Source organism: Lichenostomus cassidix, chromosome 8 (assembly GCF_008360975.1).
Source record: "Lichenostomus cassidix isolate B80296 chromosome 8, HeHo_3.0, whole genome shotgun sequence".
Taxonomy (NCBI): domain Eukaryota; kingdom Metazoa; phylum Chordata; class Aves; order Passeriformes; family Meliphagidae; genus Lichenostomus; species Lichenostomus cassidix.
This window is the reverse complement of record NC_139489.1, coordinates 5,955,720-5,982,684: the sequence shown is the minus strand read 5'-3', so window position 1 is coordinate 5,982,684 and position 26,965 is coordinate 5,955,720. Positions and strand designations below refer to the sequence as shown.

General features: G+C 36.9%; 1 protein-coding gene across 2 annotated transcripts in view; it reads right to left on the bottom strand.

Annotated features, from left to right (window-relative positions):
- FAF1 (Fas associated factor 1) overlaps window positions 1-26,965 on the bottom strand; it is a 156,047-nt gene that overhangs the window by 37,112 nt on the left and 91,970 nt on the right. For both annotated transcript variants that reach the window (XM_085067624.1, XM_085067625.1), the window contains 5 exons: window positions 14,641-14,736; window positions 13,853-13,979; window positions 12,914-12,977; window positions 11,879-11,960; window positions 3,724-3,878 (listed from right to left, as the gene is read on the bottom strand). In XM_085067624.1, coding sequence (XP_084923750.1) covers window positions 3,724-3,878; window positions 11,879-11,960; window positions 12,914-12,977; window positions 13,853-13,979; window positions 14,641-14,736 — 524 coding nt within the window. The remainder of the gene's footprint in view (window positions 1-3,723; window positions 3,879-11,878; window positions 11,961-12,913; window positions 12,978-13,852; window positions 13,980-14,640; window positions 14,737-26,965) is intronic.

Below are 26,965 nucleotides of genomic sequence, written 5' to 3'. Positions count from 1 at the left end.
GAGAAGCACTTTAGTGAATTAACTCTTTCCTAAGCTTGAGCAAAGTGAAAAACTATCGTTTGACCATTAAAACTAACAAGTACCTGTCATCAGAGCAGAGCAAAGTTGGCAACACCTTGAAATACGGTGCCCAAGGGCAATGATATCAAAAGCTAAAAAGCTGCTACAGACTTTCGAGTCACTGTCTGATGGTTTTGGCTTTGCTTTGCTTGGCAAACACTATGTGTGCTGTCAACCTCTTAATACAAGGCATTATCTACATTTGTAAATGTTGTGGGTACAAATATAAGGTATGTGTGCATGTATATGTATATATATCACTATACATCTATCCTGGATGCAAATATATTAATGCATATTAATGAATTAACAAAACCAGTTAGGCATGTGTTTGCATAAATATCTACAACTCCCATGCATGTAATTATATTAGAACAATTGTATTGGCTCAACTCTTCGAAGTCAAGAAGTGCCAGAACTGTAGCTGCCCCTGTCTGGCTCTCCTGCTTATCTATCCTGGAATCCCTCTGGAAAAATAATTGCTCAGCCCAAATGATGGCCCAATGCAGGTGTGTGCATGGGCCAAACAGTAGGGCCAGAGCACTGCAGCCAAACCCCAGTCTAAATTACAGGAGATAAAGATTTCATGTATGTTCCTCAACAGCATTATGAAAAATACATTCTTTTCCTGAATGAAGGCTATTTTATTTTCCCTTTATTATAATGTTATGATGAATACTGAAAAAATTCATAATCACAGAACGTAGTTAAAGTAATTGTCCCCTTCACTGCACACCTCATGTCAGAGGCAATTAAAACATATGTAAGCCAAAATAAAACCTCCCCTTAGCTCTATTAACTAGACTTTGCCTTCATTTTGACAAAGTAACAATCTTGGGTGGCTGCAGAAAGGAATTTTTTAAGGTCTGACTCCCAAAGTTGTAACTTTTACGCTCTTACACTACTGCTGGCAGGTACCCAGTGCTCACACAGTGTTTTACTTCTACCTACAGAACTCTCTTCACTCTGTTGGAATGGATATTGAAGATTAAGAGATTCCAGAAGAAACATGCTCTTGTAGAGTAATGCAGGATTCAAAGCACATTCCTGTATCAGTGTCAGCCGACAAACACATTAAAAATTGGGGAAAATGACAAGATTTTAGAGCTGGTTTTGTTCTAGAGTGTTCAGGATGAAGCCCATTTCATTAATGAGAAAGACAGAAACAACTATTAGAACTGATTTTGGAATAGAATGACATCCATAGATCACGCTATTCAGACGATTTTTTTGCTTATACAAGGAAAGTCTTCATATTTGTTTCAATGTATTCATGCCATTCTACAGTATCAAAACCATGCTTTTTACTACTGACATTGAGGTGTCCCTGTTTACTGCTGTAAATCAATTCTGATTCCTCTGCTGTTCCACCCTGGCTTTTCCAGCACTTTTACAAAGCAATTATGAGAGTTGCTCTTGGGCTGCACCAGCAGGCAAACCCAGCTCCTTCTCTTGTTGCTGTTGCCTTCTCACCATTCAAATAAAAAGCTACATTTAATGCTGTTCATAGGGATAGAAAACAGAATGGGCTCCAAGACCACTGTCCCTGTGTCACATGAAGGGTGGTGATTAAACAGAGGGACTGAGTGTTTACTTATGGGAATGCCCACAGTGCATTGGCACTTCCCAAGGGGAGAAGGAAGCATCATGCCCCCTCTGAAAAAATCACAGTCTAAGGAGCAGGATGTGACACTAAACACAACTGCGAAATTATTCTAATTCGAGCCAGCATGCCTTGTTTACCCCTTACTATTTTTTGACCTCACTGTTAATATGACAGCTTCTTTGTTGTTGTTAACAGAAAGCAAAAAAATGAAGGCTTAAAAACCCTATCGTCCAGCACAATCGGTGCCTAAGTTCATTGAGAAGAGCTATAAAGCCTTAAACAAGCCCTTTATTTTGTGTTTTAAGAAGTGTCATAAGGAGTTAATAGGACACAGCTGTACAGGCTCTTTCTAACAAGCAGCTTCTGTCGCTTTGGTCACCACAGGTGTCTGTGTAACCTGCAAACTCTTATTACTAGTGTATCAAAGTTGTGCTACTTAATAGATTTCTTTAGTAAAACACAACAAAGCAATTACATGGCTGTTGATCGTCAGTCATAAAAAAACCCCTCAAACACAGTTTTTCAAAAGAAACGACACTGCAATTTTTTGTCATTGTAAAATAAAAGAAACTAGAGAATTAAATAGAAAAGCAGACAATAGAACAGCAGGTAGTCAACTGAACTTAGCCACTACAGATGGTTTAGAAATAGTGTTTCCTTCTACACCAACTTGTGGGATAAAAGAAAAGGAGGAGGCTCCTTACTGCCCATGAATGGCAATACCAAAAGACTTAAGCAACTTTCCAGTCTATGTATTTGGTCCCATGAAAGAACCTACATGTTTCTTTTTCCTCTCTCACTTTTTTCCTTTTTAGAAACTTTTAATCTGTTTTCACAACTGCTTTTTTCCATAACCTTTTACACTTTTCTGGGATAACTTAAACTAGAAACATTGCTGCTGATCCCTCCGATGACAAAATGTAGAAGGTCAAGTGAGGAATTCCTGAGAAACACAAGTGTCGTTTAAAAAGTGCACTAGAAAAAGAGATTGTTCCATTCTCCAAGGTCACTTCAGTAAAGAAATATTAACAATAATTTACACAATGAAGACTAGAAATGCATAAATGCTCTATTCTAATAATCCACAAGAGAAAGAAACATAAATGTGTAATTTTCACTGCTCAATAATCACTGGAATTGTGTAAAGAAGTGGCAACCTTATTCCAGGCCAAATGATTGTCGCATCTTTCAGTCAAAAGTTAGAATAATTCTGATTATAGTAATATACATAGGATGCTATCCTGGCAAGACATTATCCAGTCATCTTCTGGGTAAATAAAGTTTATGAAATAAGGTTCAAGTTAGAGGATCAAACAAGTCTGATTTCTAAATGTAATAACAACAACAACAACAATAATAATAATAGTAACAATAATAATAATATCATTATTTTCAGTAGATCATGGTCAACTGATAAATAGCTAAAGAAGAGAGAAGCCTTAGCACAACACTAAGAAAATTCGTTGGTAATCTGCAGAAGATGTAGAAGGAGGCAGAATCTACAGTTTTAATTTCTTTCCTCATTATCAAAACAATGGCCTCTCTAAGACGTAAGATAGCTTTTATTATATTAAAACCTTTATTATATTTAAACTAAACTATCTGAACATTCCCAAAGGAATGTTCTGTAAGAAAACTGTAGTTCAAAAAAGTTCATATGAATTGCAAGTGTTAAGTTTTTTCATAATCTGTTCTTAATACTAATTTATATTTTTTAAATAACATTTTCATTAACAACAATAGTTATAGTAACTGCTCTCATGCAGTTACACCAACACACACACAATTAATGTCATGTAATATTATGGCACTGCAATGCAAAATTGTGAAGACACACGTTTGAATACAGAATCATGTTTGAAAATAAACTAAAAAAAAAAAAAAAAAAGAAATAATACAGTCCAATTCTTGGTGAATGTGCCAGCCAGCACAGCTTGATTGATCAGCTGAGAATGAGCATGAAGTTTTAGTTCAAATAGATATTAAGCACCAAAAGATTTGATAGCCAGAGATAAGGACCTTCCTTGAGAAAAGCTGCTCTACTCCAAGAGTCTTACCTTGCTCTGTTTGCTTCTTTTGTCATGTCCCATGCCCAGGTGATGAAGTTCTGACTCAGGTAGGAGACAATGGACTCAGCACAAAGCATTTGTGAGCAGAAGACGTTGGTTAGTACACTTTCATCATGGTGGAGGTAGATAGCAAGAAGCTTTCTCTGCAAAAGACATGAGAAGAGATGAGTGAAAAGTTCCTGAGGCTGTTTAGCAATTTAAAGTTGCTGCTGCAGGTTTGTATGTTAGTACCCATGAGGGGGTTTATCAAGGGTGACAAGTATCTCAATGTGCACACACAAAAAAAAAAAGCAGATTTCAAGTCAAATGGTCCATCCCTGCATATTTTAAAATATTCTCAATGCTTCCTAATATTTCAACTATTAAAATGCAACATATTATATGCTTAGAACATGAAAAGAACAACAAATGAATGAAAAACAAAAACCTTATCAACAGACCTATGAAATGAATGAGGAGCAAGGAACACACCTCTTGATAGGACAGCAAAAAATCTACCACAAAAAACCAATTATAAACAAGCTGAAAAACAATGACAGTGCACTGTTATCACCACCTCTGTAGCCAGATAGAGGCGAATGAGTAACAACACAGCTGCCTGCAGACCCAAAAGCTGCAGCTCAGTATGCTGGATGTCCTGGCAGCTCTCCCTCCACCCAAATGGTGTGGGGAGCTCACAGCTCACCTCACTGAGAAGGTGGCCAGGCATCGGCACAGGCTGCCCAGGAAGTGGGATCACCATCCCTGCAAGTGTTCAAAACTGTGCATGTTGCACCTGGGGACAGGGGTTAGGGGTGGACATGGTGGCACTGGGTTAATGGCTGCACTTGGTGTCTTTGAAGCCTTTTCCAACCTTAACAATTCTATCACTGCATGTTGAGATGGTGTCTGTGGTCTCTCTAAACAAAATATTCTGTGCTGTTCTTCTGGAACCCTAGCAAGTAAAATTTGAGCTTCACTGCGAGCAGTTATGTCCCCCTGAAAATCTCAGACCACTTTTTGGAAAGCAGATCTGTGTGTATGCAAATACAGAAAATAAGCTGCAAAAATACAGAGAGACAGTGAGCTAGCTAAGGACTGTGATTCTGCAACTGGCATTCAATGAATCATAAATATAATTCAGAAAATTACAGCTTTCCATTCCCCCATACTCATATAAATTACTTAATTTTAAAATAGTACTTGAGCATATTTGCTGAGATGATATGGTGCTATTTTCAGACTTTTATTTAAAGCTATTTCAAATCTCTTCATCAGACGTAACACTGAACCCTAGATAGTGATGTGTGTTGATACAGCACGACATGGGATGCAATTTTGAGACAAACTTATCTTTGCAAAAAAACCCTGCATGGCTCTTGCCTCATATACTGGCTTTGGATAAAATTTAATGACTGTTTACAAAAGGAACATTTGAACATTCGACTTTGGGAAAGGGATTAGTAATTTGCATTACTGTTTGTCTAATTTAATTTAAATGTTCTTCAGAACCACGTACACATGTGCCAGGAAGGGCCATTAATAAGCCCAACATGCAGAGATCCATATAAGTGCAGCCAACAATGTTGACTGAAACTAAACTTGAAAATCCAGGGCACTGATGCACAATATCATGCAATAAAACAGCATTTCTGTGGTGATATTTAATTTAAAAAGAAGAAAGAGGCAGGGGAAGATCAGGCACTGTCTGTTTTTGAGGATCAGCCGTTCTGCATTTCAAAGCGTCGATCCCTGCAATATCCAGGTTACTGTGCTAGAATCTCGACTATTATATAGCAGTTGTAAGAGAGGGAGGGCAAAGATGTGTTTACTCAGTGATTAGGGCCTTAGAATAAGCCTCTAGCTCCTAGAGAGACAGCTCACCACTTATTCATTTGGACCAATTCACAAAGCCTAGAAAGATTAAACATCCATGCTGAGAAGACAAGCGAATGCAGACGGTGAAAAAGAAATAAAAATTCTTTAAAAACTCTGAGATGACTTCATTATTTTTTCCACAAGGAAACTTTAGGAAAGTGTTTAGTTAGAGAAAAACCCACATTGACCTCTCTCTAAACCCTTAATCTTTCCTTTGTGGTGGCACTGCTTTGTGGTAAGCGGATGGCTTTGCTCTCCTCTTTTCACTGGGAGCGGACAGAAAAAAAGGCTCTTGAGAAACACTTTTACTTCCAAAGAAACAACCCCATGAAACAGTTAAATATGAGATTCCGTACAACAGAATGTTTCAAAATATGTACAGTTTTAGGCTTAAAGATTTAGGGACAAATTTTGGTAAACAGAACAGGCACAAACACAATGGAGGTTTACACTGAGTTACTTCCCAAGGGAATGTAATTTTTGTTGCATCAACAAATCTCACCAGGCAAAGACTAAACTCCATCGCATATAAAAGAGTGTACTTGTACATACTTCACCCAAAATGTTAAGGGTGGGCACTGCTATGACAAATGCAAAGAGGTAGCAGGAAGAACTGAAGGGCTAAAACATGATTTTGAAAAGTATTAGTGAAAGCCAGGAGTATTTTTTCCTTGGAAAAATGCATGATTGCAAAAGGCTCACAGCTTGAAGTTTGTTGTTGTTGCTGTTGTTGTGTGGGTTTATTTTTCTTTTTGTTTGTTTTACTAACCCATGGTAGCACGTATTTATAGGCAAGTTTTGGTTGTGTTTATTTCAAGCCTTTGAAAAGTCAGAGTAAATTCTCGGATTCTATTGTGACAAATACTGGGTATTTTTCAGTCGATACTATTAAAATAGGCTTACAAAACTGTTGAACAGCCTTGAATTTCACAAAAGAAGCCTACTAATGGAGCACTAGACTGCTCTGTGTTGGATTTCTCAAAAATGTGACTCAGAGGTTATATACTTGGCATGAACTTTTAACGAAGAAAAGAAAAATACCACAGGGTAAAACTTTTACTGTCCCTAAAAAAGTATGGAATACCAAAAAGGTTTTAAGCCCTGAATACCTGATGGATTTTCAAAGGCCCTAAGACTTGAGGAACTTAAGCCACCAAGAGATGTATTTTTTCAGAGTATGTGCATGCTGAAGACCAGGCATTTTTGAACTTCAGAGAAGTTAACACACTTTATACATAATTAGAAGAAAAGTTGTCACTCATGCAAAGTTGTAGGAAAAGTTGTCGCTGAGGCAAAAAGAAACACAGATCTTGAGGTGGCTAAACTGGGATCACTGGATAATGGGATTTCCAAGCTTCTCAGACAGTTCCTAATACTGTGAATAACTCAGATAACCCAAAAGAATATGAACTGGAATGGGAATAGCAATGCAGTCATAAGGGTCATCAAAACCACAGATCTGAATGGTTATTTTTGTATCTCAGGTTTACAAGTTCAAGTAAGGACTGAGACAGAAAAGTCTGTGATATAACAGCTGCTAAAGGCATGAGAGTCCTTTCAAGCTGGTTGGCTACCAAATCAAAATCTTAATTTTTTCCTCTAGGTTTTATGCAGTGAGAGCTAATTCAAATAAACAAAGGGACACATTTGCACTTCTTCAAGTCTTTGAAGAGCACAATCTGATCCACCTCTCCAAAGTGATCTTGGAGCTCACGGGATCAGCCTCACTGGGCACAGCTTCTCTATCTAGCCTTGTAAAAAAAAGTTGAAATAAACTGTAACCCACAGGTTAATGAGTAGGAGTGAGGTGATCCCCATGACCTTTTGATCCCGTACTTTGTATTATATAAGGCATAAGACATCCCCAAATGAGTTCCTAATTTAATCTTTCTGTAATTTTACGTTTCAGTAAAACATCTCGTCTCAAAAATCCATCAGTGATGAAGAATCCACAGGAACCAGGGTAAGGTGTTCAAACAGCTCCCCACTCTCCCAGGTAAAGGTGTGTTAAAGCCTGATTTAGCCTACTTTCATCTTCCAACTATTTGATCCTATTATACTGTTGTATCTCCATTTCAAACAATTGCACCTGTAGTTATACCTTACCTAATGCAAATGGTATCCAGTAATTAACACCAAACTTGAATTAGATCTATAATTACAAGTTTTGAAAGAGGAGAAAATGTAGAGTGTGGCAGACAATTTCAAAAAATATCTATTATTTAGTAGCAAATACAGAGGATGCTGAAGAGAGACCCATACCCAGCAGCAACCCTCCAGATATGAAAGATGAAGCTATTCTTTCAGATATGAAAAATGAAGGGTGTGGAGGCAAAGAGTGAAGCTACTAAGCTGGTATGTTGTAGCAGAAATTTCTAAACAATAGTTATCCACAAATTCAGAAATAATTTACAAATTAAAGGACAGAACTGCTAACACACATCAGGCAAGACTGAGAAGAAAATGGTGACTAACATGGGACTTAACTGCAGCTTATGCACTGACATTTACCATAGTGCAGCTGCTTCACTCTTCCTGAAAACCTAGAATTATACCTCTATACCTGTCCTCCAGTTTCAACCAGACCATGTACATTAATATTCAGGTTATTTATGTTTAATTAGGATCTGCAAAGTGGCAATTCCTCCATCTGTAACCTGGAATAAGTTCAGTATAAACTTTATTAGCTGAAATAATAAGGGACATTTTTTCTGAGTTACACAGATAAAAACAATACTACAGAAAGCATGAAGGATTATTCTGCTACCACCAAGAAAAGGAGAAAAAAAAGCTTTTATTTGAACACATCAAATCATGGAGGGAGCATACTTTGCTCTAGGTATTCAGGAAATAAAGAACCCATATGTGAGAGGGATGGTGCTGCCTCTAAATTGAACCTAAAAGACAGAATTCAAGGAGAAGAAAAACACGATTCATTTTCAGAATGCAGGGATATATATTGAGGTGACAATACCAATCTGTGCTAAGAGAGATGTTTCACATATTTATTAAAAGTCAGTGGACAGAAAGGTTGAGAGAGGAGCAGGAGGTGAGCTGACAGAGGTATATAAAGATAAGAGCTCCTGAAAAGACAAAGCCAACATCTTTATTCTTTCTCATATTAAAAGAGTAGCAACCACCCATAAAAATGAAAAGACAAACAAGCTCCAATAAAAGAAAATACCATAGTATTATTCACATATATAACTCAGTACACTTCAATACAGCAATTAAAATCCAGTATTAATAACAATACCACCCTAAGTTAGGATAAACACCCTGATGTCTCGGAACACAAGACACCCACAAACTGCTTTCAGACACTAGGAAACTTCCCCCAAACATCTTGTTAAAAAATGTCTATTACAGGATTTCTTCCATGGCATCAGGTGTAGCAACTCCTATGGCAGTGTAGCTACTTGAGCAAAAGTAAGCTCATTCTTCAGAAACTAATGCGACAGGGAAACTCTTCTTTCCAATAGGTAGAGGAAGGCTTTCACAAAAAAAACCAGTTTAATTGTTAATTTAATAAACCTCTGTCTCTCTTTCTCTTCCTGACCCCACTAAAAGAAATACTGAAAATATTTTCTTATCATATATGCAATAAGCCTAGGAAATAAACTCACAACACCCTTAACTATTCCCTTGACTGGGAATTTCATTGCCAAGGACATTGGTTGTTAAAAGCAAGGCTCTGTATCTTGGGTATTGTATTTTTGTGCTGAAGAGGTATACAGATTTTAAAGCAGAGCTACATTTGACCTCATTCCACCTCTCCTACCAAAAACTCACATTGTTGTGGCAGCAGTTGCTCTAAAGGTTAAAAGATACCATCATGTATGTTAATTTTCACTGTCTAACAACTCAAACACAGCAGATAAACACCTCAACTTTTTCTACAAGGGTTTTTTTTTTAAGCAACATTTTGTTGAATAACTATGAATTACCACCCTTTCCAATACATGAAAAGACAATGAGATTTAATAGAAAACATCTGTTTTCTTAAAAAGAATTTGAACTCATATTCTGCATTCAAAACACATATTCTGACATAAGTTAATTTTCTTAAAATAACTCAAATTAAAATATCCCTGGGAAAAAAAACTTCATATAATGAAATTATAATGTTTATATAGAACAGAGTTTTTTTTTTTTAGGTAAAAAGTATCCACAATACAGACTTAAAACACAGCTATGACTGTCTCACTAGACATGAACTGCAGAGTGCACCTTCTGCTCTGGACAGCATTGAGAATTTGTCAAGAAAAGGCCAAGATCTCTGAGCACTCAAGCTGCCAAGTGCTCTCAAATTAAATCAGTTTGAAGCGGTTTTCATTAAGATGGATTGAGTGTGGCATCGTGAGAAACACTCTATCAAATGTAGTGTTTTACTTAGTGATTAAGTATATACCAGTTGATGAAGCTGCCCAAATCCTTCGTAATCCCACCACTCCAATAAACATTTAATGAGTATATAAGTTCAAAAAGCCTAGTAGAGGATTTAAACCTTCAATCTTGTTTTTATTTACTCTTGGAACTCAATTTCTCACTTCAAGTGAAGAATGCTGGTGCCTGAAGCTCATCTGTTGCCCTGGTAAAATTAAGTGCCCTCCATGGTATAAATTGGAAGACAAGATATACAGGTTGCAATTTTTCCTAAGCTTTTTTTTTAATACTGACATACATATTTAATTATTTTATGAAATGGCAATTTTAAAAATATGAAATAATGTGCCCCTTTCTTCAATTATGAATTTCACGAGGCAATACTGAAAAAATTAGTTTGTAACAGGAAAAAGCAGGGAAAATAAATGGTATTCCCACATTCTCATATCTTTGCTTAAAATCAGAGTGGTACAATAAAAATAACGCCATTCCACAGGGTTGGTGGGAGGGAGAGCTTTCAAAATAAGGCAATATTCAGAAAAGACCCCCAGCAATCCAAACTACACATACCAAAAAAACTTTCCTCTCTCTCTCTCTCTCTCTCTCTACATATATATATACACACAGTAACTTCACTGTGATGAGGATCTGGTCTGAATACATCACAAAATATTAAAAATGTAAGGTGTCATGAATTTCAGCAGTGCTATGTAAGTAGTACAAGAAGTAGTTTGAGTAACAAAAACCTAATTAATTGCACTGCATTAATATCAGGTTTATAGGTGTAAAACTATTTAATCAAGTTCTTAATGGGCTTTTGTCCACTATTGGATTGATACACTGTCAACCATTTCTGATGAAATGACACCAAGTAAACTACCCAACTCACCCCCTTTTTGTTGTTCTATTCAGAGGTTTTTTTAATAAACATGCATCAAGGTCCACTTTAACAAGTTATTACAAATTAGTATTTTGCCATTTAATTACTAAATATATATATATATATATCCTCTGAAATCTGTGCAAAGACACGATGATATTCACTAAACTTAGAGTGTTAATTATGCATTAACGTCAGCTATACAATGTGGATTTATAACTCTCAAACTTATCAGAACAGCCCCTAACATAATACAGATGCTCCTTTCAATACGAATAACTACATTCTTCATTTTAAAATTAAACATCTATCAAGAAAACAAAAAGCAAATTTAAACAGCATGATTTTCTTGTTTGTGTTTCAGCTTTATCTGTGCTTAATTATGCAGGGTTTTGGGTTTCTCCTTAGTGAATCAAGTCACCAAAACTTAAATAAACTGTCTCCATTCTAATTTTCTTAAAATACTGATTTTAAAACTGCGCATGGAATAACAGAAACTCGAGATGCCTGGTTGGATGTACAGAAAAATTAAACAACCAAACTTTAGCACTGGAACTTACTTGGCAGATAAAGGCTGTACAAAGAAAAAAAAAAGCACACTGTATTTTAGAGACCTTTCAATTTAAATTTACAATTTCATTAGCCATTCTTCAAAGGAGTTACCCACATGCAACAGTGAACTTGTCAACCACAAGACTCGCAGGCAGTGTTATCTGGTGCTAGGACACCATTATTTCAGGAAGAAAAGGGAGGAGGGGAAAAGAAAAAGAGTAGCTTTGACAGCTAAAGAACTCCAGTAAAAATACAGCCTGAATGATTAGAAAGCATCAGTTATTCACTGCAATTTCAACAACCACCAAGGTAAGTGTTTTAGTAAGTCAACTGAATGAGTGCAACTCTTCCTGAACAATAAAACCGAGATAACGACAAAATATAGCTTAGCCTCTTAAAATAAAGATGAAACATGGTGATTTCCATTCCCCCAACACATTAAATAAAGTAGTTCTAATACACACTTACATCTCTAGCTTTTCCATAGAAGGCTTCTTGAAAAGCAGCCTCTAATGATCCAATAAAATAAACAGGATGGCAGTCACCATATCTATTTGAGATAAAAATTCCAATTAATAAAAAATTACAAAATTAAGGAATTTCAATATTCTACATTTTCATATATTCTGTAACTATACTGCATTGGCTAAACCTTTAGAAAGAAGAAGTACTACACTTCTAAAGGACAGAAGGGAAATATTTAGGAGCTACTCATTTTCTGACATTCAAAATGTCCAAGTAATGAAACTACTACCTCACAAACTTAATCATGAAAACATTCTGTTAACACATGTAGACACCTTAAGTTTATACAATTTTCTATAAAATTTTTCAGTCATAACTTATTTTCTCTCCTTATTATATTCTTAAAGGTTAATTGAAGGCTATTCTCCCATTGCACATTAATGCATCTCATACACATAAAGGAACATTTCATCACAGGAGTGAAAACAGAAGGCACACAAACTTTGCATTGCTTTGCAGCTTCTACCTGTTCAATGCAACAAGCAACTGTTTAACAGTGCATGATTTGGTAGTATGAATTTTTAGAGAAACAGAATTTCTATGTTATTTCTATGTTATTTCTATGTTATTTAAAAGTATTTACCCAACCATTTCATTTTGTGAAAACTCTCATAGAAACTCTGTATGTATTTTTCAAGATGAATCAGTTTCAGTTTTTCTATTCCCGTATATCATAATAAAATTATCACATATAACCAGTATTTATCACCCTTCTGAACCTTACTTAATTCAGTAATGACACTAAATAGTGGCAAAATAAATAAAACAAGAATCGGCCATTCCAGCTTGGACTGAGAAATAATTTTATTTCAGAAGCAGTTCTAGCAAAGTTAGAATTAAAAGAAATTAGATTAGGATGTCTAAATATGCTATAATGTCATAAGAAAATATGTACACTTGGTTTATTTTTATTTTCATTATTTACTGACTTTAACTCAGTTTGTAATAAGAATTGCACAGTTAATAGTCTATGCTTACCTTGAAGAAAACTCTGCTGTAAATTGTAATAAGGCATCTCCTTCATTTTCAGCATTTTCTGGCACTTAAAAAATGAAAAAAAAATAAAATTAAATGCATCCTTATGGAAACAGGTTGTAATATGCAAACAGATTTGCTTTATAGGTATTTCATGTTCCCAGTTTACTGAAGTGTTACCAAGAGACCATGAAAATTTCATGAATGACTATCAACCATGAACCTTTGGAAAGACAAGAAATTTCCAGAGGGTCTCACGTACATATTCAGGTTTTCCAAACAGTAAAATCCCCAAGTCCAGTGTAATGTGATATATCACACATTATTTCAGAGTAAGCACTCTAGACTTTAAGGCTTGAAAGGCTTGACCCTTCCTATAGGTAATGTTAAAAAGTTTTCCATACTACCTGCATTTGCTGTCAAAAGCTTCTAAGAGAATAACACTAATGCAAACCTAAAGTAAATAAAGAGTATCCAAGAATTGCATGCAGGAGGCAACTGACTGCTGCTGCTCAATCCTTTTCATAATTCAAGGGCAAATAATCACTGAGAAACTTGATTTGCATAATGACTAAAACACTAATCAAAAATAGAATCTGTAGAATTTTCAAAACAGGGAAGTGGAAATCCAGTTATCTACAGGCACATTTGGATAAAGATCACAACTCTCTGAGTTTAATTATTACTCTTCAATTTTAAGTTCAATTATCATTCCCCAGTTGTAAGGTTAAAAATTTCCCTCAATGGGAAGATGCTTTCACAGTTGCCAGTTATGTCTGCAGTGTTTCCATTTGATACATCCATGAGACATGATATTCAAGCAATTCTACCACTCCTACCAAAAGATACTTCCCAGTTTCCAATTCTGCAGACTCATCATAGCTCTCTGCCTTCACTGTGGTACAACCTCCAGTCAATTGAAAATCAACTCTCAACTCTTACTCATTGGCGATTTCCTCAAGGCAGATGATGCTACTCCAAACATTTCCCCATCATCAACTCCAAACTCAGTAGCATCTTCAAAGTCATCTCCATCACTGTCACTGACCATATGAACATCAGTGCATTGCTATAAAAAAACAAAAGCCAAAATCCACCATAAGCTTCTATTACAGACATCTTCAGAGAAATACAAAATATACACACTGTAACAAATGCCTACACATTTCAATAAAAACACAACATACTGCATTTCATTTTACCACTTTATACAGCAGTATCAAAGGGAATTTTTAACAGAAGTCTGGTTAACAGCAACATAATGTGAGAAAATGCATTATTAAAGAATGAAGGAACTTCCTCTGCATACACATAGTCAAACAAATTTTATTCAAAGTTAATGCTGTTTTCCATCTAATGGCACTACAGCTCATGTAATTGCATAAGAAAGAGTGAGAAAAGCCACACAACAATGGCTTTTATATTGGTATTTGGCATACCAATACAAAGGAGAAAAATCAATATTTTTGTTCAAGGAGCTAAGGTCTCATATCCCACCATCAGATGCTTTGCTGGGATTTCCTTGCTTTGTTTTTCCTCTTTTTCTTCAATGACTCCTCTACCCAGTTCCTTACTCTGCCACAATTACGTGTTGAAGGAACTGTAAATGCATTTTTTAAGAAGCAATTCTACTGACACACTTGACAACAGAAGGGATGGTGACCACTGCATAATGAGGTGTCCCTGCTTCTTCCTAGAGTACACTGGGAAAATCAAAATGATGCTCTTACCTCCTCTGACTGTTCCCTCGTTTGTACAGGTGAAGATCTTCTTCCAACCGTAAGTCGATGGCAAGGAAAAGTCAGTCCTGACACAGCTAGAGTCATCTACAAAGCAAGCAGTGGTCCTTTATTAAAGCCACAGTCTCAGTTAAAGGTTGGGGTTTTTTTAAGGTTGTTTAGAGATTCAAACTAAAGACTGCATTATTTAAACACACATTAACAAGCCTGAAAAACTAAAATGATTCCTTATGTTAAAATATTCAAGGAAACATCAACTGAGGTTTTACTGAGGTGTATGGACAGAGTATCAAAACAAACTCCACGGAACCGCAAACTCAAAAAATGCCTTGAATTGTTATTTTCTCTTAAATAAGTGCTGAAGTTTGAAACATTTTGTACATGGCAACTTTTACAGTGCTATGCTTCGATGATGCAATGTAAATTTTTTATTGCTAATCAAGAAGCAATTGTTAGAGTGAAGATGCTAAGTACTGATATAACTAATTAAAAACAGTTAAGTCATCTTGAAAAAAATTGTATTTTGAAAGAACTATTTACCAGCAGATATTGCAATAAACACAATCGCATGAGCAACTTAAAAAAAACCATTTCATCTCCTTTTTGGTCATTTTAAATGTCAAGGATGCACGCCATGTTTCTCATATGAACAAAGACACACAAACCACACAGTGCTGGTGACACTGCAGTCAGCACAGTCCACAGCATGGATGTCCAGTGCCAACAGCAACAGCACTTTTTGTCCATTGCTGTATGCTTAAATCTCAATTTTTAAGAACTATCAAGGCAGCGAATAGAAAAATTCTGGTGTCTTTTGAAAGACAAAATTATGATGATGCCTGTAAACACACAGCAATCACATTTGAAGATCCAATCCTACACTGCATTTAAAAATGCGCTAATTATAATGCCTAAAATTGAGAATTGTCCACTCTGTGCCCAGAACCACCTGTGTCATCCCTGCATTTAAAACTTATGCCCAGCCCCCTGCCTCTTCTGGAGTGCACATCCATCCAGGACATGTGAGGTTGATGACCACAAACAGGGCTTTCAGAAGTACCTAAGACCTATCTGGACTGATCTGATAATATGAGTAGCTCTTAAATAAAGATAGATGATTATTTTTGGCAGTGACAAAGTATTTAATGCTATGCAATTTTCAGTGATGTGGAGAAGGACAGTCCTGGCTGTATGTTTAAAATATTGTTTCCAATGGTTCCTTCAAATGAAACACAGAGAGGACAGAAAAATACCTATATCTTATAAAACTTATTAGTATTTTTGCAGGGCACAGAATGAAAGATTTACATTATACATTTCAGAAATACAGCATCCACCTAATTGGACTGTAAAAACATTAAAGTAAAATACATTTCAATCATCAAAAATCCAAGAATAAATCATAAGCCTTAAATTTCATTTACAGCCATGAGCACTGAAAATACCCCATTTATTTTTTATACATAATTCAGAATGACTTTATCACTTGTCTGCTAGAACTCACAAAGATTTAATTTGCTGCAGGTTGAAGCAGGCTGATTAAGCAGGCTGGTTACCAAATGAATGTTAACCTGTCTGAACTAGCCTACTGTCACATTCTCATAGCAAGGTTAAACAGAAGTTTAGCTGTGCAAAAAGCCCAGCAATTGTCTTAAAGGAAGTGAGTTATAATACTGTGGAGTAAATGAAATATTAAAGACGACATAGAGGTCAAGACCAATTACCTATGAAACTCCTGTGACAAGAGCATAAGAACTGCATTCTCTGTAATAATCCACCACTTCTATTATTATTTTTTAAAGCTTTTAATAATAAACAAAACCCAACTGTTATAAAACCTGAAACTTTGCCCTGTAGTTACCACACTACATAAAATGCTGGTAAAACACACACACACATTAACCACACACAGACCACAGTTCCCTCTCTCACAGCATCAAATACCCTGACAGATGCCTGGAAAGGCTCCCAGTATCTTTTACATGCACATTAAAGACAGAGTGGTAAGATCAAGCAGGCAGTTATTGTGCTGCTTCATCACTTGGCCCAATTGCAGGGTGTTGCAATTCCAATTTGCAACCCTATATTATAGTGTCAAAGCGTCTCTCAAACACGAGCTAACAGCAGAAGGGGTTCCACATCAGAGCCTGTTTCATCCTACTCTCCAGACAGCTGCTGGAATGTTGGGGGTTTGTGCACACTGGTGTGAGAAATCACCCTCTCCTTTGCTGCTGTTTTTTTTGTCTTTTTTTCTTTGAGAAGATTTTTTGCAAAGGACAGGCTTGGAGAAATAGCAGCTCTGCCTTCATTCCAAAATAACTTACTGGTATCAACCGTCTTCTAGAATAGTTATCTTCATTCAAAGATACAAAGTCCTCTCGCAAGAAAGACTCTTGCGCCAGAAAGCTTTGTTTTGGAAATCGTAAGAACACCAAGACTAAGCTAAAGATTACTTCCCAAGCAGCTCAGCCTGGTGCCATGGATAGCAAACCTTCTCCTAGCACTGTGAATGCAGGCCAAGGAACTGATGGGAGCACCCACTCAAGGGTCTCAGTGGCAAGAATTGGAGATCTCCCACTGCTCTTGGAGAGTTTTTTCTTTCTGAATGAAAGCTGCACTTTGCAGCTCCCAAACAGAGATGCAGGACATTACCACTGCAAACCATTATCATTGCAATCCATTATCATTGCGTTTCAGCCACCTTCCCATGGGAATGGACAAAATCTTTACACCAGCTCCATAACTGAAAAAGCTGGTTTGTAGCCTGAGTACCTGATTATCCATATTCTCTAACTTATGAACCAACCTGGCTGTGCAAAAAACTCTAATTTTTTGCATGAAAAACACCACTATGTGGGTACTAGAGCTTGAACAGGATGGCATCCACATGCACAAGAAAAGACATTGAAAGATGCATATACAGGACCCATGCATGAATAACAAGCTAGATACAGGTTATGAAATAAAACATACACTAAAGCAAAAATAAATAAGGTTACTCCATTTTTCTAGGCAGGGAGCCTATGCATGTGTAAATCAAACTGTCTAAGAACTGAAACGTACATGAGGTGGAAAGTGAAACAGAATCAGAAATAAGGAAAATTACTTGCAAAAAGTGACTCCAGAGCCAGATCTCTTGTCCAACACTGTAGGCACTGCTTGTGCTTGTTGAAAGCTTAAGTAGTCTCCTATTTGGCTTCTGATAGCTTTTAAGGAGAAGGACAATAAAATTGAAGATTTCAAACATTTCAGGGAGAGTGGCAGCAGGAGAGTCTCCTTTTAGGAGACAGCAGAGATATTGAATGGATTTAACATCTCTGGTATTCAAAAAGGTAATTAATGGTACAACCTGGACTAAAAGTGCACAAAGGTTACGTGAAATAGATTTTAACTACTAAGAGGAAGACCACTCCAAAATCTAACAATTCAGAGAGGAAAGAAATAGTCTGGTGCTCACTTGTGCTTTCCAACACTAAGACATTAATACTATTTGTAAATGCTCAGAGATAATTTGTTTTTCAATTGCCAGCATTAGCAATCGAGGGATAAAGTTAAGCAACATCTTTTCTGATCCAAACATGCAGGATTCTTTGTCAGCCTTCCAGATGAACCCAGACGTATTTGCCAAATCTGGAGCGAGACCAGATGCTTTAAACAATAAATTATTCTTCATGGTAGAAAGTATTAGTTTTATGTAGAAGCTTCTAGAAATATAATTCAGAACAATCGAAATGCACTGCTTTTTCCCAAATATTTCATGATACAAATATGTCTGCAGGAGAGAAAGAAATCATTGAGCATGTAATTCCAGAGTGCTGCCATCTCATGCTCAGAATAATATGAAAAATTACAAGCCCATAATCTCAAAAGCTTGTATCTTCTAGAAAGAGCTTGTTGGCACAACTTAATTCCCACTCTTGCAGACTTCTGAAATTACAAATGAAGGAACGAACTCAGTCTCTTGTACCAGCCCAGAGACATTTAATCAAGATACCCAAGATGTGAGAAAGATAAACAGTAGAAGGAACATGAAGGAATGACAGCAGCAGAGAACTCCAGCTGCAGAACTCACACCAGTGAGAAATGCTGATACAAAAATTGTAAGCTCACTGTACTGCATCAGGAAAGCAGTAATTGGATATGACAAATTGGCCTTCCTCATGTTCAGCCACACACTGATGGAGAAAAACAGCATCTCAAAAGAGATTTGAACAGCAGCCATATCTAATGAGGAAAGTGAAGGAAGCTCTAAGAGCTTTCTAAAGCCTTACTAAGTATAGTTGGGACTCCAAAAGTGTCCAGCTTAAGGCAATAATCTGTAAAGAAGTGGAAATTCTTCCTCATGCTCAATTATTGAAAGCTTGTGCTGCTCACAGGGTATTTGCCATCAAGGGATCCCTTCTCTGTAAAGGGATATAACTTTTTTTAAACAAGAATTATTCAGAACAAGCAAGCATAAGTTATAATGTTTAAGGAAATTAGGAATATGTATTTATTTTGTGTTCTTTGTTAAGCTTTTGATTGCTACAAGAGCAATGAGAGTTTTGAGGTTTTGGAGTGTGTGGGCACTCTGATTTGCTTTAATGTACATTAATGCACCTATCTGAATATACAGACATTTACCTGTTAATCAGGGCAAGTTATTAAATGGAACCCTTTAGGTGTATTACCCAGCACTTGTCAATTCAAAAAAACCCCAGCTTTTGGCTGTTTAAAAGACCACTGAAAATGAGAAACTCCTTAAGTCATTGTAACAAGGTGATTTTATTGTTTGAGCTACTGAAATGACAAATTCTTTCCAACTCACTGGAGAGGTATTTTTCCATGACGCAATACTTCCTAAAACCACTTTTTGGACGTAAGCTAGAGATTCTTGGTCATTTGTTCTCAGAAATTCAAAGGTCAAACTGTAAATCTTACAAAGCATCAGACAGAAATTCAGAGAACACTTGATCCATACGCAAAGGAGAAGATTCTATTGATGCTAAATTTCACTTCTTCACACACAGCAAGTGAAGCAACAGGCATTATCTGACAATGGCAAACCAAAACCAAAACAAAAACCTGTGGTGGAAAAACCTTCTGGATTTTTAATACAAAGTAAAAAGATCATAAAAAGAAATGTAATTTCTGTATAACTACACTGCTATGAATCAGTCAAATAATTCAAGTAGCTGCACTTCTAATACAGAATCATGTTAGGCTGTATATAATCTCTTTCAATAGGACATTTAATGGGGGAATTCTCATAGCATGATTTCCTTCTGAGATAAAGGAAAAAAAATCCATTTTCTGCCTTTAATACTCAGAGATAAAGTAAGCAAACAAGATTCTGGTGTACAAAATAAAAAGCATGTTTTCCGATACTTGACTCTCCCCCATAAATCTCCCATAAAAAGGGCTCTTTCTAGAGGTTGCTTAGCAGGCTGCAGTACACACAGGGGTTTGTAATACACATATATCACACCAAAAATTCTTAATCAGAAACGAATGCACTGTTGCCTACAGATGAAACCTAATCCTGGTTCAAACACTCCACATGACAGCCCTTTCACTCAGAAAACGTGAGTTTCTTACCTTTTCCATTTACTGGTTTACTCAGTGATACGTGGCTTAAGAATAAAGAAACAAACATGACCAAGTACATTTCATAACATGCCATGCTCACTTATGCAAAATAACCCGAGAGAGGTGCCAGTAGCAAAATATTCAATGAATGGCAGGTGTCTCCTCTGTGAAAATTTCACTCCCATATAATCTAATCCTTTTTCTTGGAGTAATTACTATGATGTTTTTCTCTCCCCATCAGATAAGAGAATGGGTAAGGATAGAGGGGTGAGCAGGAAGCATTATCAAGCATTTCAATTTTCATGTTAAACTTAGTATTCTGTTATCTGACCTTTTAAAAGGTAATAAAAGCATAAGGTAATATAAGGTAATTCTTCGAGTATGATAAATGCCAATGACACTATGGATGTCTGTATGTATGCATTTTCCTGAAGATACAGAAAAAACCCCTTGCATTTTAAACACAACTGTATGAAGCTTGAGAAGAACAAAAACTCTGAAAAGGAACATTTCTGTCCTTGTTTTTCTATCATAATTTCTATGTACCTGGTACTACCAGCTGGACTTGGAGACAAGGTATTTTAGGGATCACATGCTTTCATAGCCTAAGTGCAGTGACAGTAGGTAAGGTAATAAGACAAAATAAACTAGAAACCAATCTAGTTGAACACCTACAAAATAAGTTATTCTTCTTGCTTCTTACCAACAGAGCAAGACTGGTCAGGCTACTCCACAGCTGAGGCTGCTGCTCTTAGCTCACCCACATTTCCATTTTCCTTTTGCAACCTATCCTTTTTGAGACTGAAGAAGCAAGGAAGAGCAAGGTATGTTTGTGTGGTGGACAGGATATAGCAATTAGTGTGCCATACAGGAAAAATTCAAGTGTACAAGGCAGCGGGGAGAGGTAGAACAAGTGAGTGAAGCTTTGTTTTTGCACTTGAAATATTAGAGTGGGAAGTTTGTCATTAAACAAACAGTTGAATAAAATTGTGGTTTTTAAGTGCATTCAGCGTAGTCCTTGCATATGAATATTGAAGCAGGGGAAATAAGAGTATGGGAACTCTGGCAATCTTTTGCAGCTCTCCAGAGATTATCAGATGGCTCCACGCCCTTTCCTTGCTGGAGATCCAAGCAGAGAAACCAATCCATGCAAGAAGGAGGTGGTGGACTCCCGAGCAATTCATGCAATTTCTGAGGATACTCCAAGCCTCATCATTTTAAGGAAAATGACACTATGACATGAGAGAGCTTTCACATGAGCTTGTTCTTGCCGTGGCTGCAGTTCCTGGTGTCTAACCAAGCATTATTAACAGTGTGTGGGCAGCCTGTTGTGCTCAGACAAACCCTCCCAGAATTCCTTAGGAACAAACAGGTGATCAACACTTCCAAACCCATCACTTGTCACACTGTATAATTAGTCAATAAATAATCTATCTTCTTTGCAGCACATAATCTCACAAAGTCGAAGTGATACATGATTTAAAAATTCCTGCATGTTCATGCTTAAAATAAATGTTTAAAGCTTCAAGAGATTAAAAGTTTTCTGTGAATTAATGTTTATCCTTTGGCTCGCTCTTTTCTCAAAGTTAGCAAGTATTCTTCCAGTAGTAACAGACTGCAAAATTAGTTCTATTCACACTGAAATACACTGTATACATAAAACAAGTGTACAGCAAAGAGCAAGTATCCCACTGTTAAATAAAGGTACATTGCAATTCAAAACCCAAATCTATTAAATACTTTATTTCAGCTGACTGAAACAAGGGCATTTTTGTACTGTGCAATTAATTAAGTGACTCAGGAAGATTTACTACCCAGAACTGAAGGGCTCTCTTCAGCCTGTACTGGTCAACTAGACATTGTTATCCAAGTTCAGTACATAATACTAACAAAAAAGAAATCAAACAACCAAAACTCATCTACTGTCACGTAAGCCCTTATCCCTCCTTGAACAACAATAAAAAGTGGATGTAATTCCACATTAGCCACTTTGTCTTTTGACATCAAATAGCATTAGCTGGGAAAAACAGTCAAGTATGCTTGAGGTTTGTTTGCTTTATTAAACTATTGCACAAATATGAAAATGAACAGAAGAGTTTAAAAAATTTGACAGCCCTTGAAATTAACTTCCTCTGGAAAATAACTTCATTTTCATTATGCATCTCCAATAAAAAGAAAAAAATCTTGACAGGTACTCAACATTTCATTTTAAACACTAACTGGATGAAAAAAACATCTCTAGCGTGGAGTGTGTTCAGGTTATAAATCAGTAATGCTTATTTTAACTCCTCACTAAGTGTTGTTGAGATAATTACTGCTGACAGCTTTATTCAAGGTTCATTTCACTTTTTCTACTATTTTTCCCCTGTTAGAAGTTCAGCAGGGCCCATGGGAAGATCCACCCCTCACACCTGTTAGGGTTCTTCATGTTACTGAGGCCAGTTTGGACACGTCACTTCAAATTAGCATTGTGCCAGCGCGCTGTGACAATTACTTATCGCAGGTTTAACTTGAAAAAAAGTTTCTAATCCAGCCACAAGAACAGTGTCAGAGTACGTAATTTAAACCTGTCAACACAGGTTGTAGGAAATTCATTCCAAGGATTTCAGTCATGTTCCCATGGTAGATCTCTGAACTATAATGGAGCTTAAAATCACAAAGGAATGCTGGAGAGTTGAAACACAGAACCCAAAGGTTAAAAAAGCTCTGAGCTGAAGAAAAAAAAAAATGTGTGCGAACTATTACTCCTGTTTTAAAATTGGATAAATTCTTTAGATTAGGATTAAGAGACTGCTGTGTTAACTCTCAAAAAGGCTGCATATGAAAGCTATGTATCTTATTCTGCTGCAGTGTGAAGGCACAAGCCTGGCAGATCTTTACAGAAGTAGGGTGAAGCAGCTCTGGAATCACCCTGTGGATGGGATGGAGGAGGGAGGCTGGAGGAGATCCATGGCACAGCAAGCAGGCCACTCGTGTTTTTCAGCCACCAGGCAAGGGACACTGGAGCTGCAGCGACAACCACTGCAAAGGCAGCTTCACAAAACACCATGAGTTTCTTATGAGCTTGAGAAAAAGTGGTGCCTGGTGCTCTGGGAACACCCAGCCCTGGTGTGCTGGTTGAACACACATGCCAATTTTTGCTAGAGCCCCTGTTAATCACCAGCCGTGTTACTGTGCATCTACCCCTCTCGTTTGCTGGCTGAATGAAAATTATCCCTGGTTTTGATTATTTCTCATTTGATTGAGCCTAGTTAGGCAAATTAGGAATTAAAGCAGAAGGACAGCTACTGTAGTACTTAATGTTGCTTCAAACCACAAATATATTTGAAAGAAACAAAAAGAAAATAATATTTCCTCGTACAACAGATTCTGCTAAAAAAGAGATATACTTGGGAGACTGAAATAAATACCCATGATCACTTACAGAGTTCATTCTTCTTAGACAAAAACTGTAAATATTAAAAAGGATGAAAAATCTGCCAAGCCATTTGCAGCTATTTGAAACACTGGGTAACAGAATTAAATAAACGCTGAAAGACCTGGAACACAGTTAAGTATAGACCGTGAGGCTAATTGTGGATCTTGAGTTAATTACTTTCCACTGATACGTTTTCTCAATGGTCTTTTACATGAGTTTTTTCTTTCCTCAGTCTGAACCCCAAGGCAATTCAGCGTGCTAGCCTCCAAACTCTGGGTGATTCATTGTGTACTTCTGCCTTAGGATTTTTAGTTCATGCAGAGAAAGCCAGGCTTTCACATCAAGTTGATGTTAATGTGCACTGACAAAGCAACAGTAAAGGAGCTTCATGTTTGTCACAACGTGCACTCTTTAATTTAGTAATTGCTTTATACTGATATGCAAATAATGACACATTTCCCAAATTTCCAGTTCCTCAGCAATGCTTTCGCTAATTACTCAGTAGTTAAAACTTATGCATGTAAATTGGTTCAGTGAGTTTATTAATAAGTACACCTGTGTGAACTGATCTATAAAACACACATGCCTGGGAACAGGTCATAACTCACTGTACATTCCTGAAGGTCTCTGGAACTAAAAAAAAAAAATATTCTCTCGCTAAAACAAGGTAAATTACAATGAACAGAGTGTTACTCATAGATAAATTAGGATTCCCAATCTTTCCTAAGCTAAAGAGAGACTGTCTTTGGGTGACAACAAATGCCAGGAGTCAGAGAATTCAACCATTTTATTTTACCAAATGAGGGATGGATCAAGGTAAAGGAAAGAAAAGGTCAATAAAAAAAAAGGACAAGAATCCCTCTACTACCTGAAAACATGGGAAAGGGGCAGTGTCCACTCACCCATCAGTTCTCTGTGGACAACCACATGCTCTGAAGTCTGGTTATAGTATTTTGTGGTGCTGTGTACTCTGACTTTTGATACTCTGACATGAAAAATTCAGCTGCACTTAACATGAATTCAGACTCGTAACAACTGCAAAAACACTCAACAGAGTTAATCTGTCTTCCTGTATTTCATTTCCCCAGCATTGTCCTGTTCCACTTGCTGGCTTTTACATTGAAATACAGTGTCTGTTAGATTTCTGGTATTTTCTTTAAATAACTATGCAACTGCGACAGAATACAGACCGTATAATAATTGTTTTCCCTAAATCTGATCTCAAATCACTTATGTTTTGCTATTCAGAAGAGATACAAAACCATTAACAGGTTTTTAAGGTCAGAAACAAGTAAGATATTAAACAACAGTATAAACTTAAAAACAATTCATCCACATCACATATTGCCCACAGATATTCACAGATACACCTTGGGAACTGCTTTGCATTCACAAAGAGCATCAGCCAAATACTTGGCACGTTTCTGGTCTATGGTGAGATGCCATTTACTTCACAACATTATACAACGCTTTGGATGGCAAACAGAGAAGTGCCTGGATATGTTTCCAGCACTATATAATTCCTTGGCACAGTTCAAGCAGTTGTGCTAGCAGAACTGCTTCCAACAAATGGTTCAAACACTGAGAGGATTTTTATGCTGCCTCTTCATGGATATAATTTTTTGAGGAATTGGATTTTTGCAATGTTAGCTCTTGAAAACACAGTGTTACTGACTTCTAAAAAGGAGCTCCTAAAAAGGATGATTGTTTCCTATTTTCTCTTATCTGGAATGTGTATCTTCTAGTGAAGTTCTGCTCTGCTTATAATAGTGGAGCTTCATTACAAAGAAACAAGCACCACTGTGATAATCCTCCAGGAATAATGCAATTACCACTTATCAAACAGGTGTCTGCTGTATTCCAAGGAGATTATCACTTCCTATTCTGCTCTCAGAGAGCACAGAATAAAAGAGAAGCTGCTACTATTAAATGACTAAGGGGAAAAGGATTCTTTGATAACAGCTCCTGCCAGCATCTCTCAGCAGGGCATGAAGTAAATGTAGTCCTTCTATAACAACTTGGCACTGAAATGAGTATTTTGGTTTCTGTAAAATGAGTTAAAACACCTAAATAAGACCACTCCTGTTAACTCGATCTGAAGCATCTCTCTATGTTTCTTCATGGAATATTCCAAGAATCTCAGCACCTCCAGCCTTAGGCCCTTTGTGAGTAGTCCTGAAGAGGAACTCTGCCTGCTCCAGCAAAAACTGGCTGCAGGGCTGCTCCATGAAACACATCATCATTCAGAGATGTTTCTGTGATAATCCAATGTTTGATGAAGGTACAAAAGCATCTCCAAGATGGAGCTTCAAAAGTATAGAGAATGAAATCTTTTTACCAAAATACTTTGTAAGTTAAACCACTGCTGAGTGTAATTGATCAGCAAAGGCAATTTTTTAGCATATTTTCAAAGCAGCTTCTTGAGTAGGAGTTATCTCAGATGTGGATCTCAAAAAGCAATAGCAAAAACACTCTCCTATGAAATCTGGGATACAGCTTAATGTACAGAAGGTCCTATTACTACATGACAAAATATAGAACTGGTTTGGGAACAAGGCCAGCTGAGCAGCAAGGGCAGAGGAGGAGTGAAGAGGATAAACGACACACGTGCAGGAGACAGGAGGCTACTTCAGTCACTGGTGATGTGCAGGGATTGTAAGGCCACAGGTAGGTGCTTCAAAGAAAGCAGGATACTGGTGATCCTGCAAAAACCCTGTCTAGTGAAGATTACCACAACTTTGGTATAAACTCACAGGAAGAAGAGTAGTTCCTGCTGCTGCCTCTGCTGGGACACAAAAAGCTCCAATGCAGTTTGCAGGCACGTAGATGGAAGGGTGATGTGGATACAACATATTCCCCCAGCACCTTGCCCCATGGTGTATTTCAGAGATCTGGATTGCCTTGGTCTACCCTAGAGATACTTCTCTGTGCTTATCGTAATTTCAATCACATTTTGATTTGCAGGTTCTGTCAATGTAAGGACAGAAATTGGAAGCAACGTGAAGCAGCAAATATAAAGTATCAGCCTCAGTCAGTCCTTGTTTACTAATTTTAAACTCTACTCCCTTTAACAAGTTCTATGAACGTGACATTTTTAATAAAAATAACTTTCATGTCTGTGAGTTTCAAAGCAAGAACAGCTAAAAACGTCTCAACAGATCAAGCAGATTTGTCAATCCCTTGCAAAAGAAGAAAGCAGTAAAAGATGACAAACAATTATGTCTATAGCATTGCTGGTATTTCTATGCTTTAAAATTACAGTGACAAAAGAATTTAGTATTGAACAAATTAATTGCTAACAGTAACCTCAATATTTGCTACCTGCTTTTC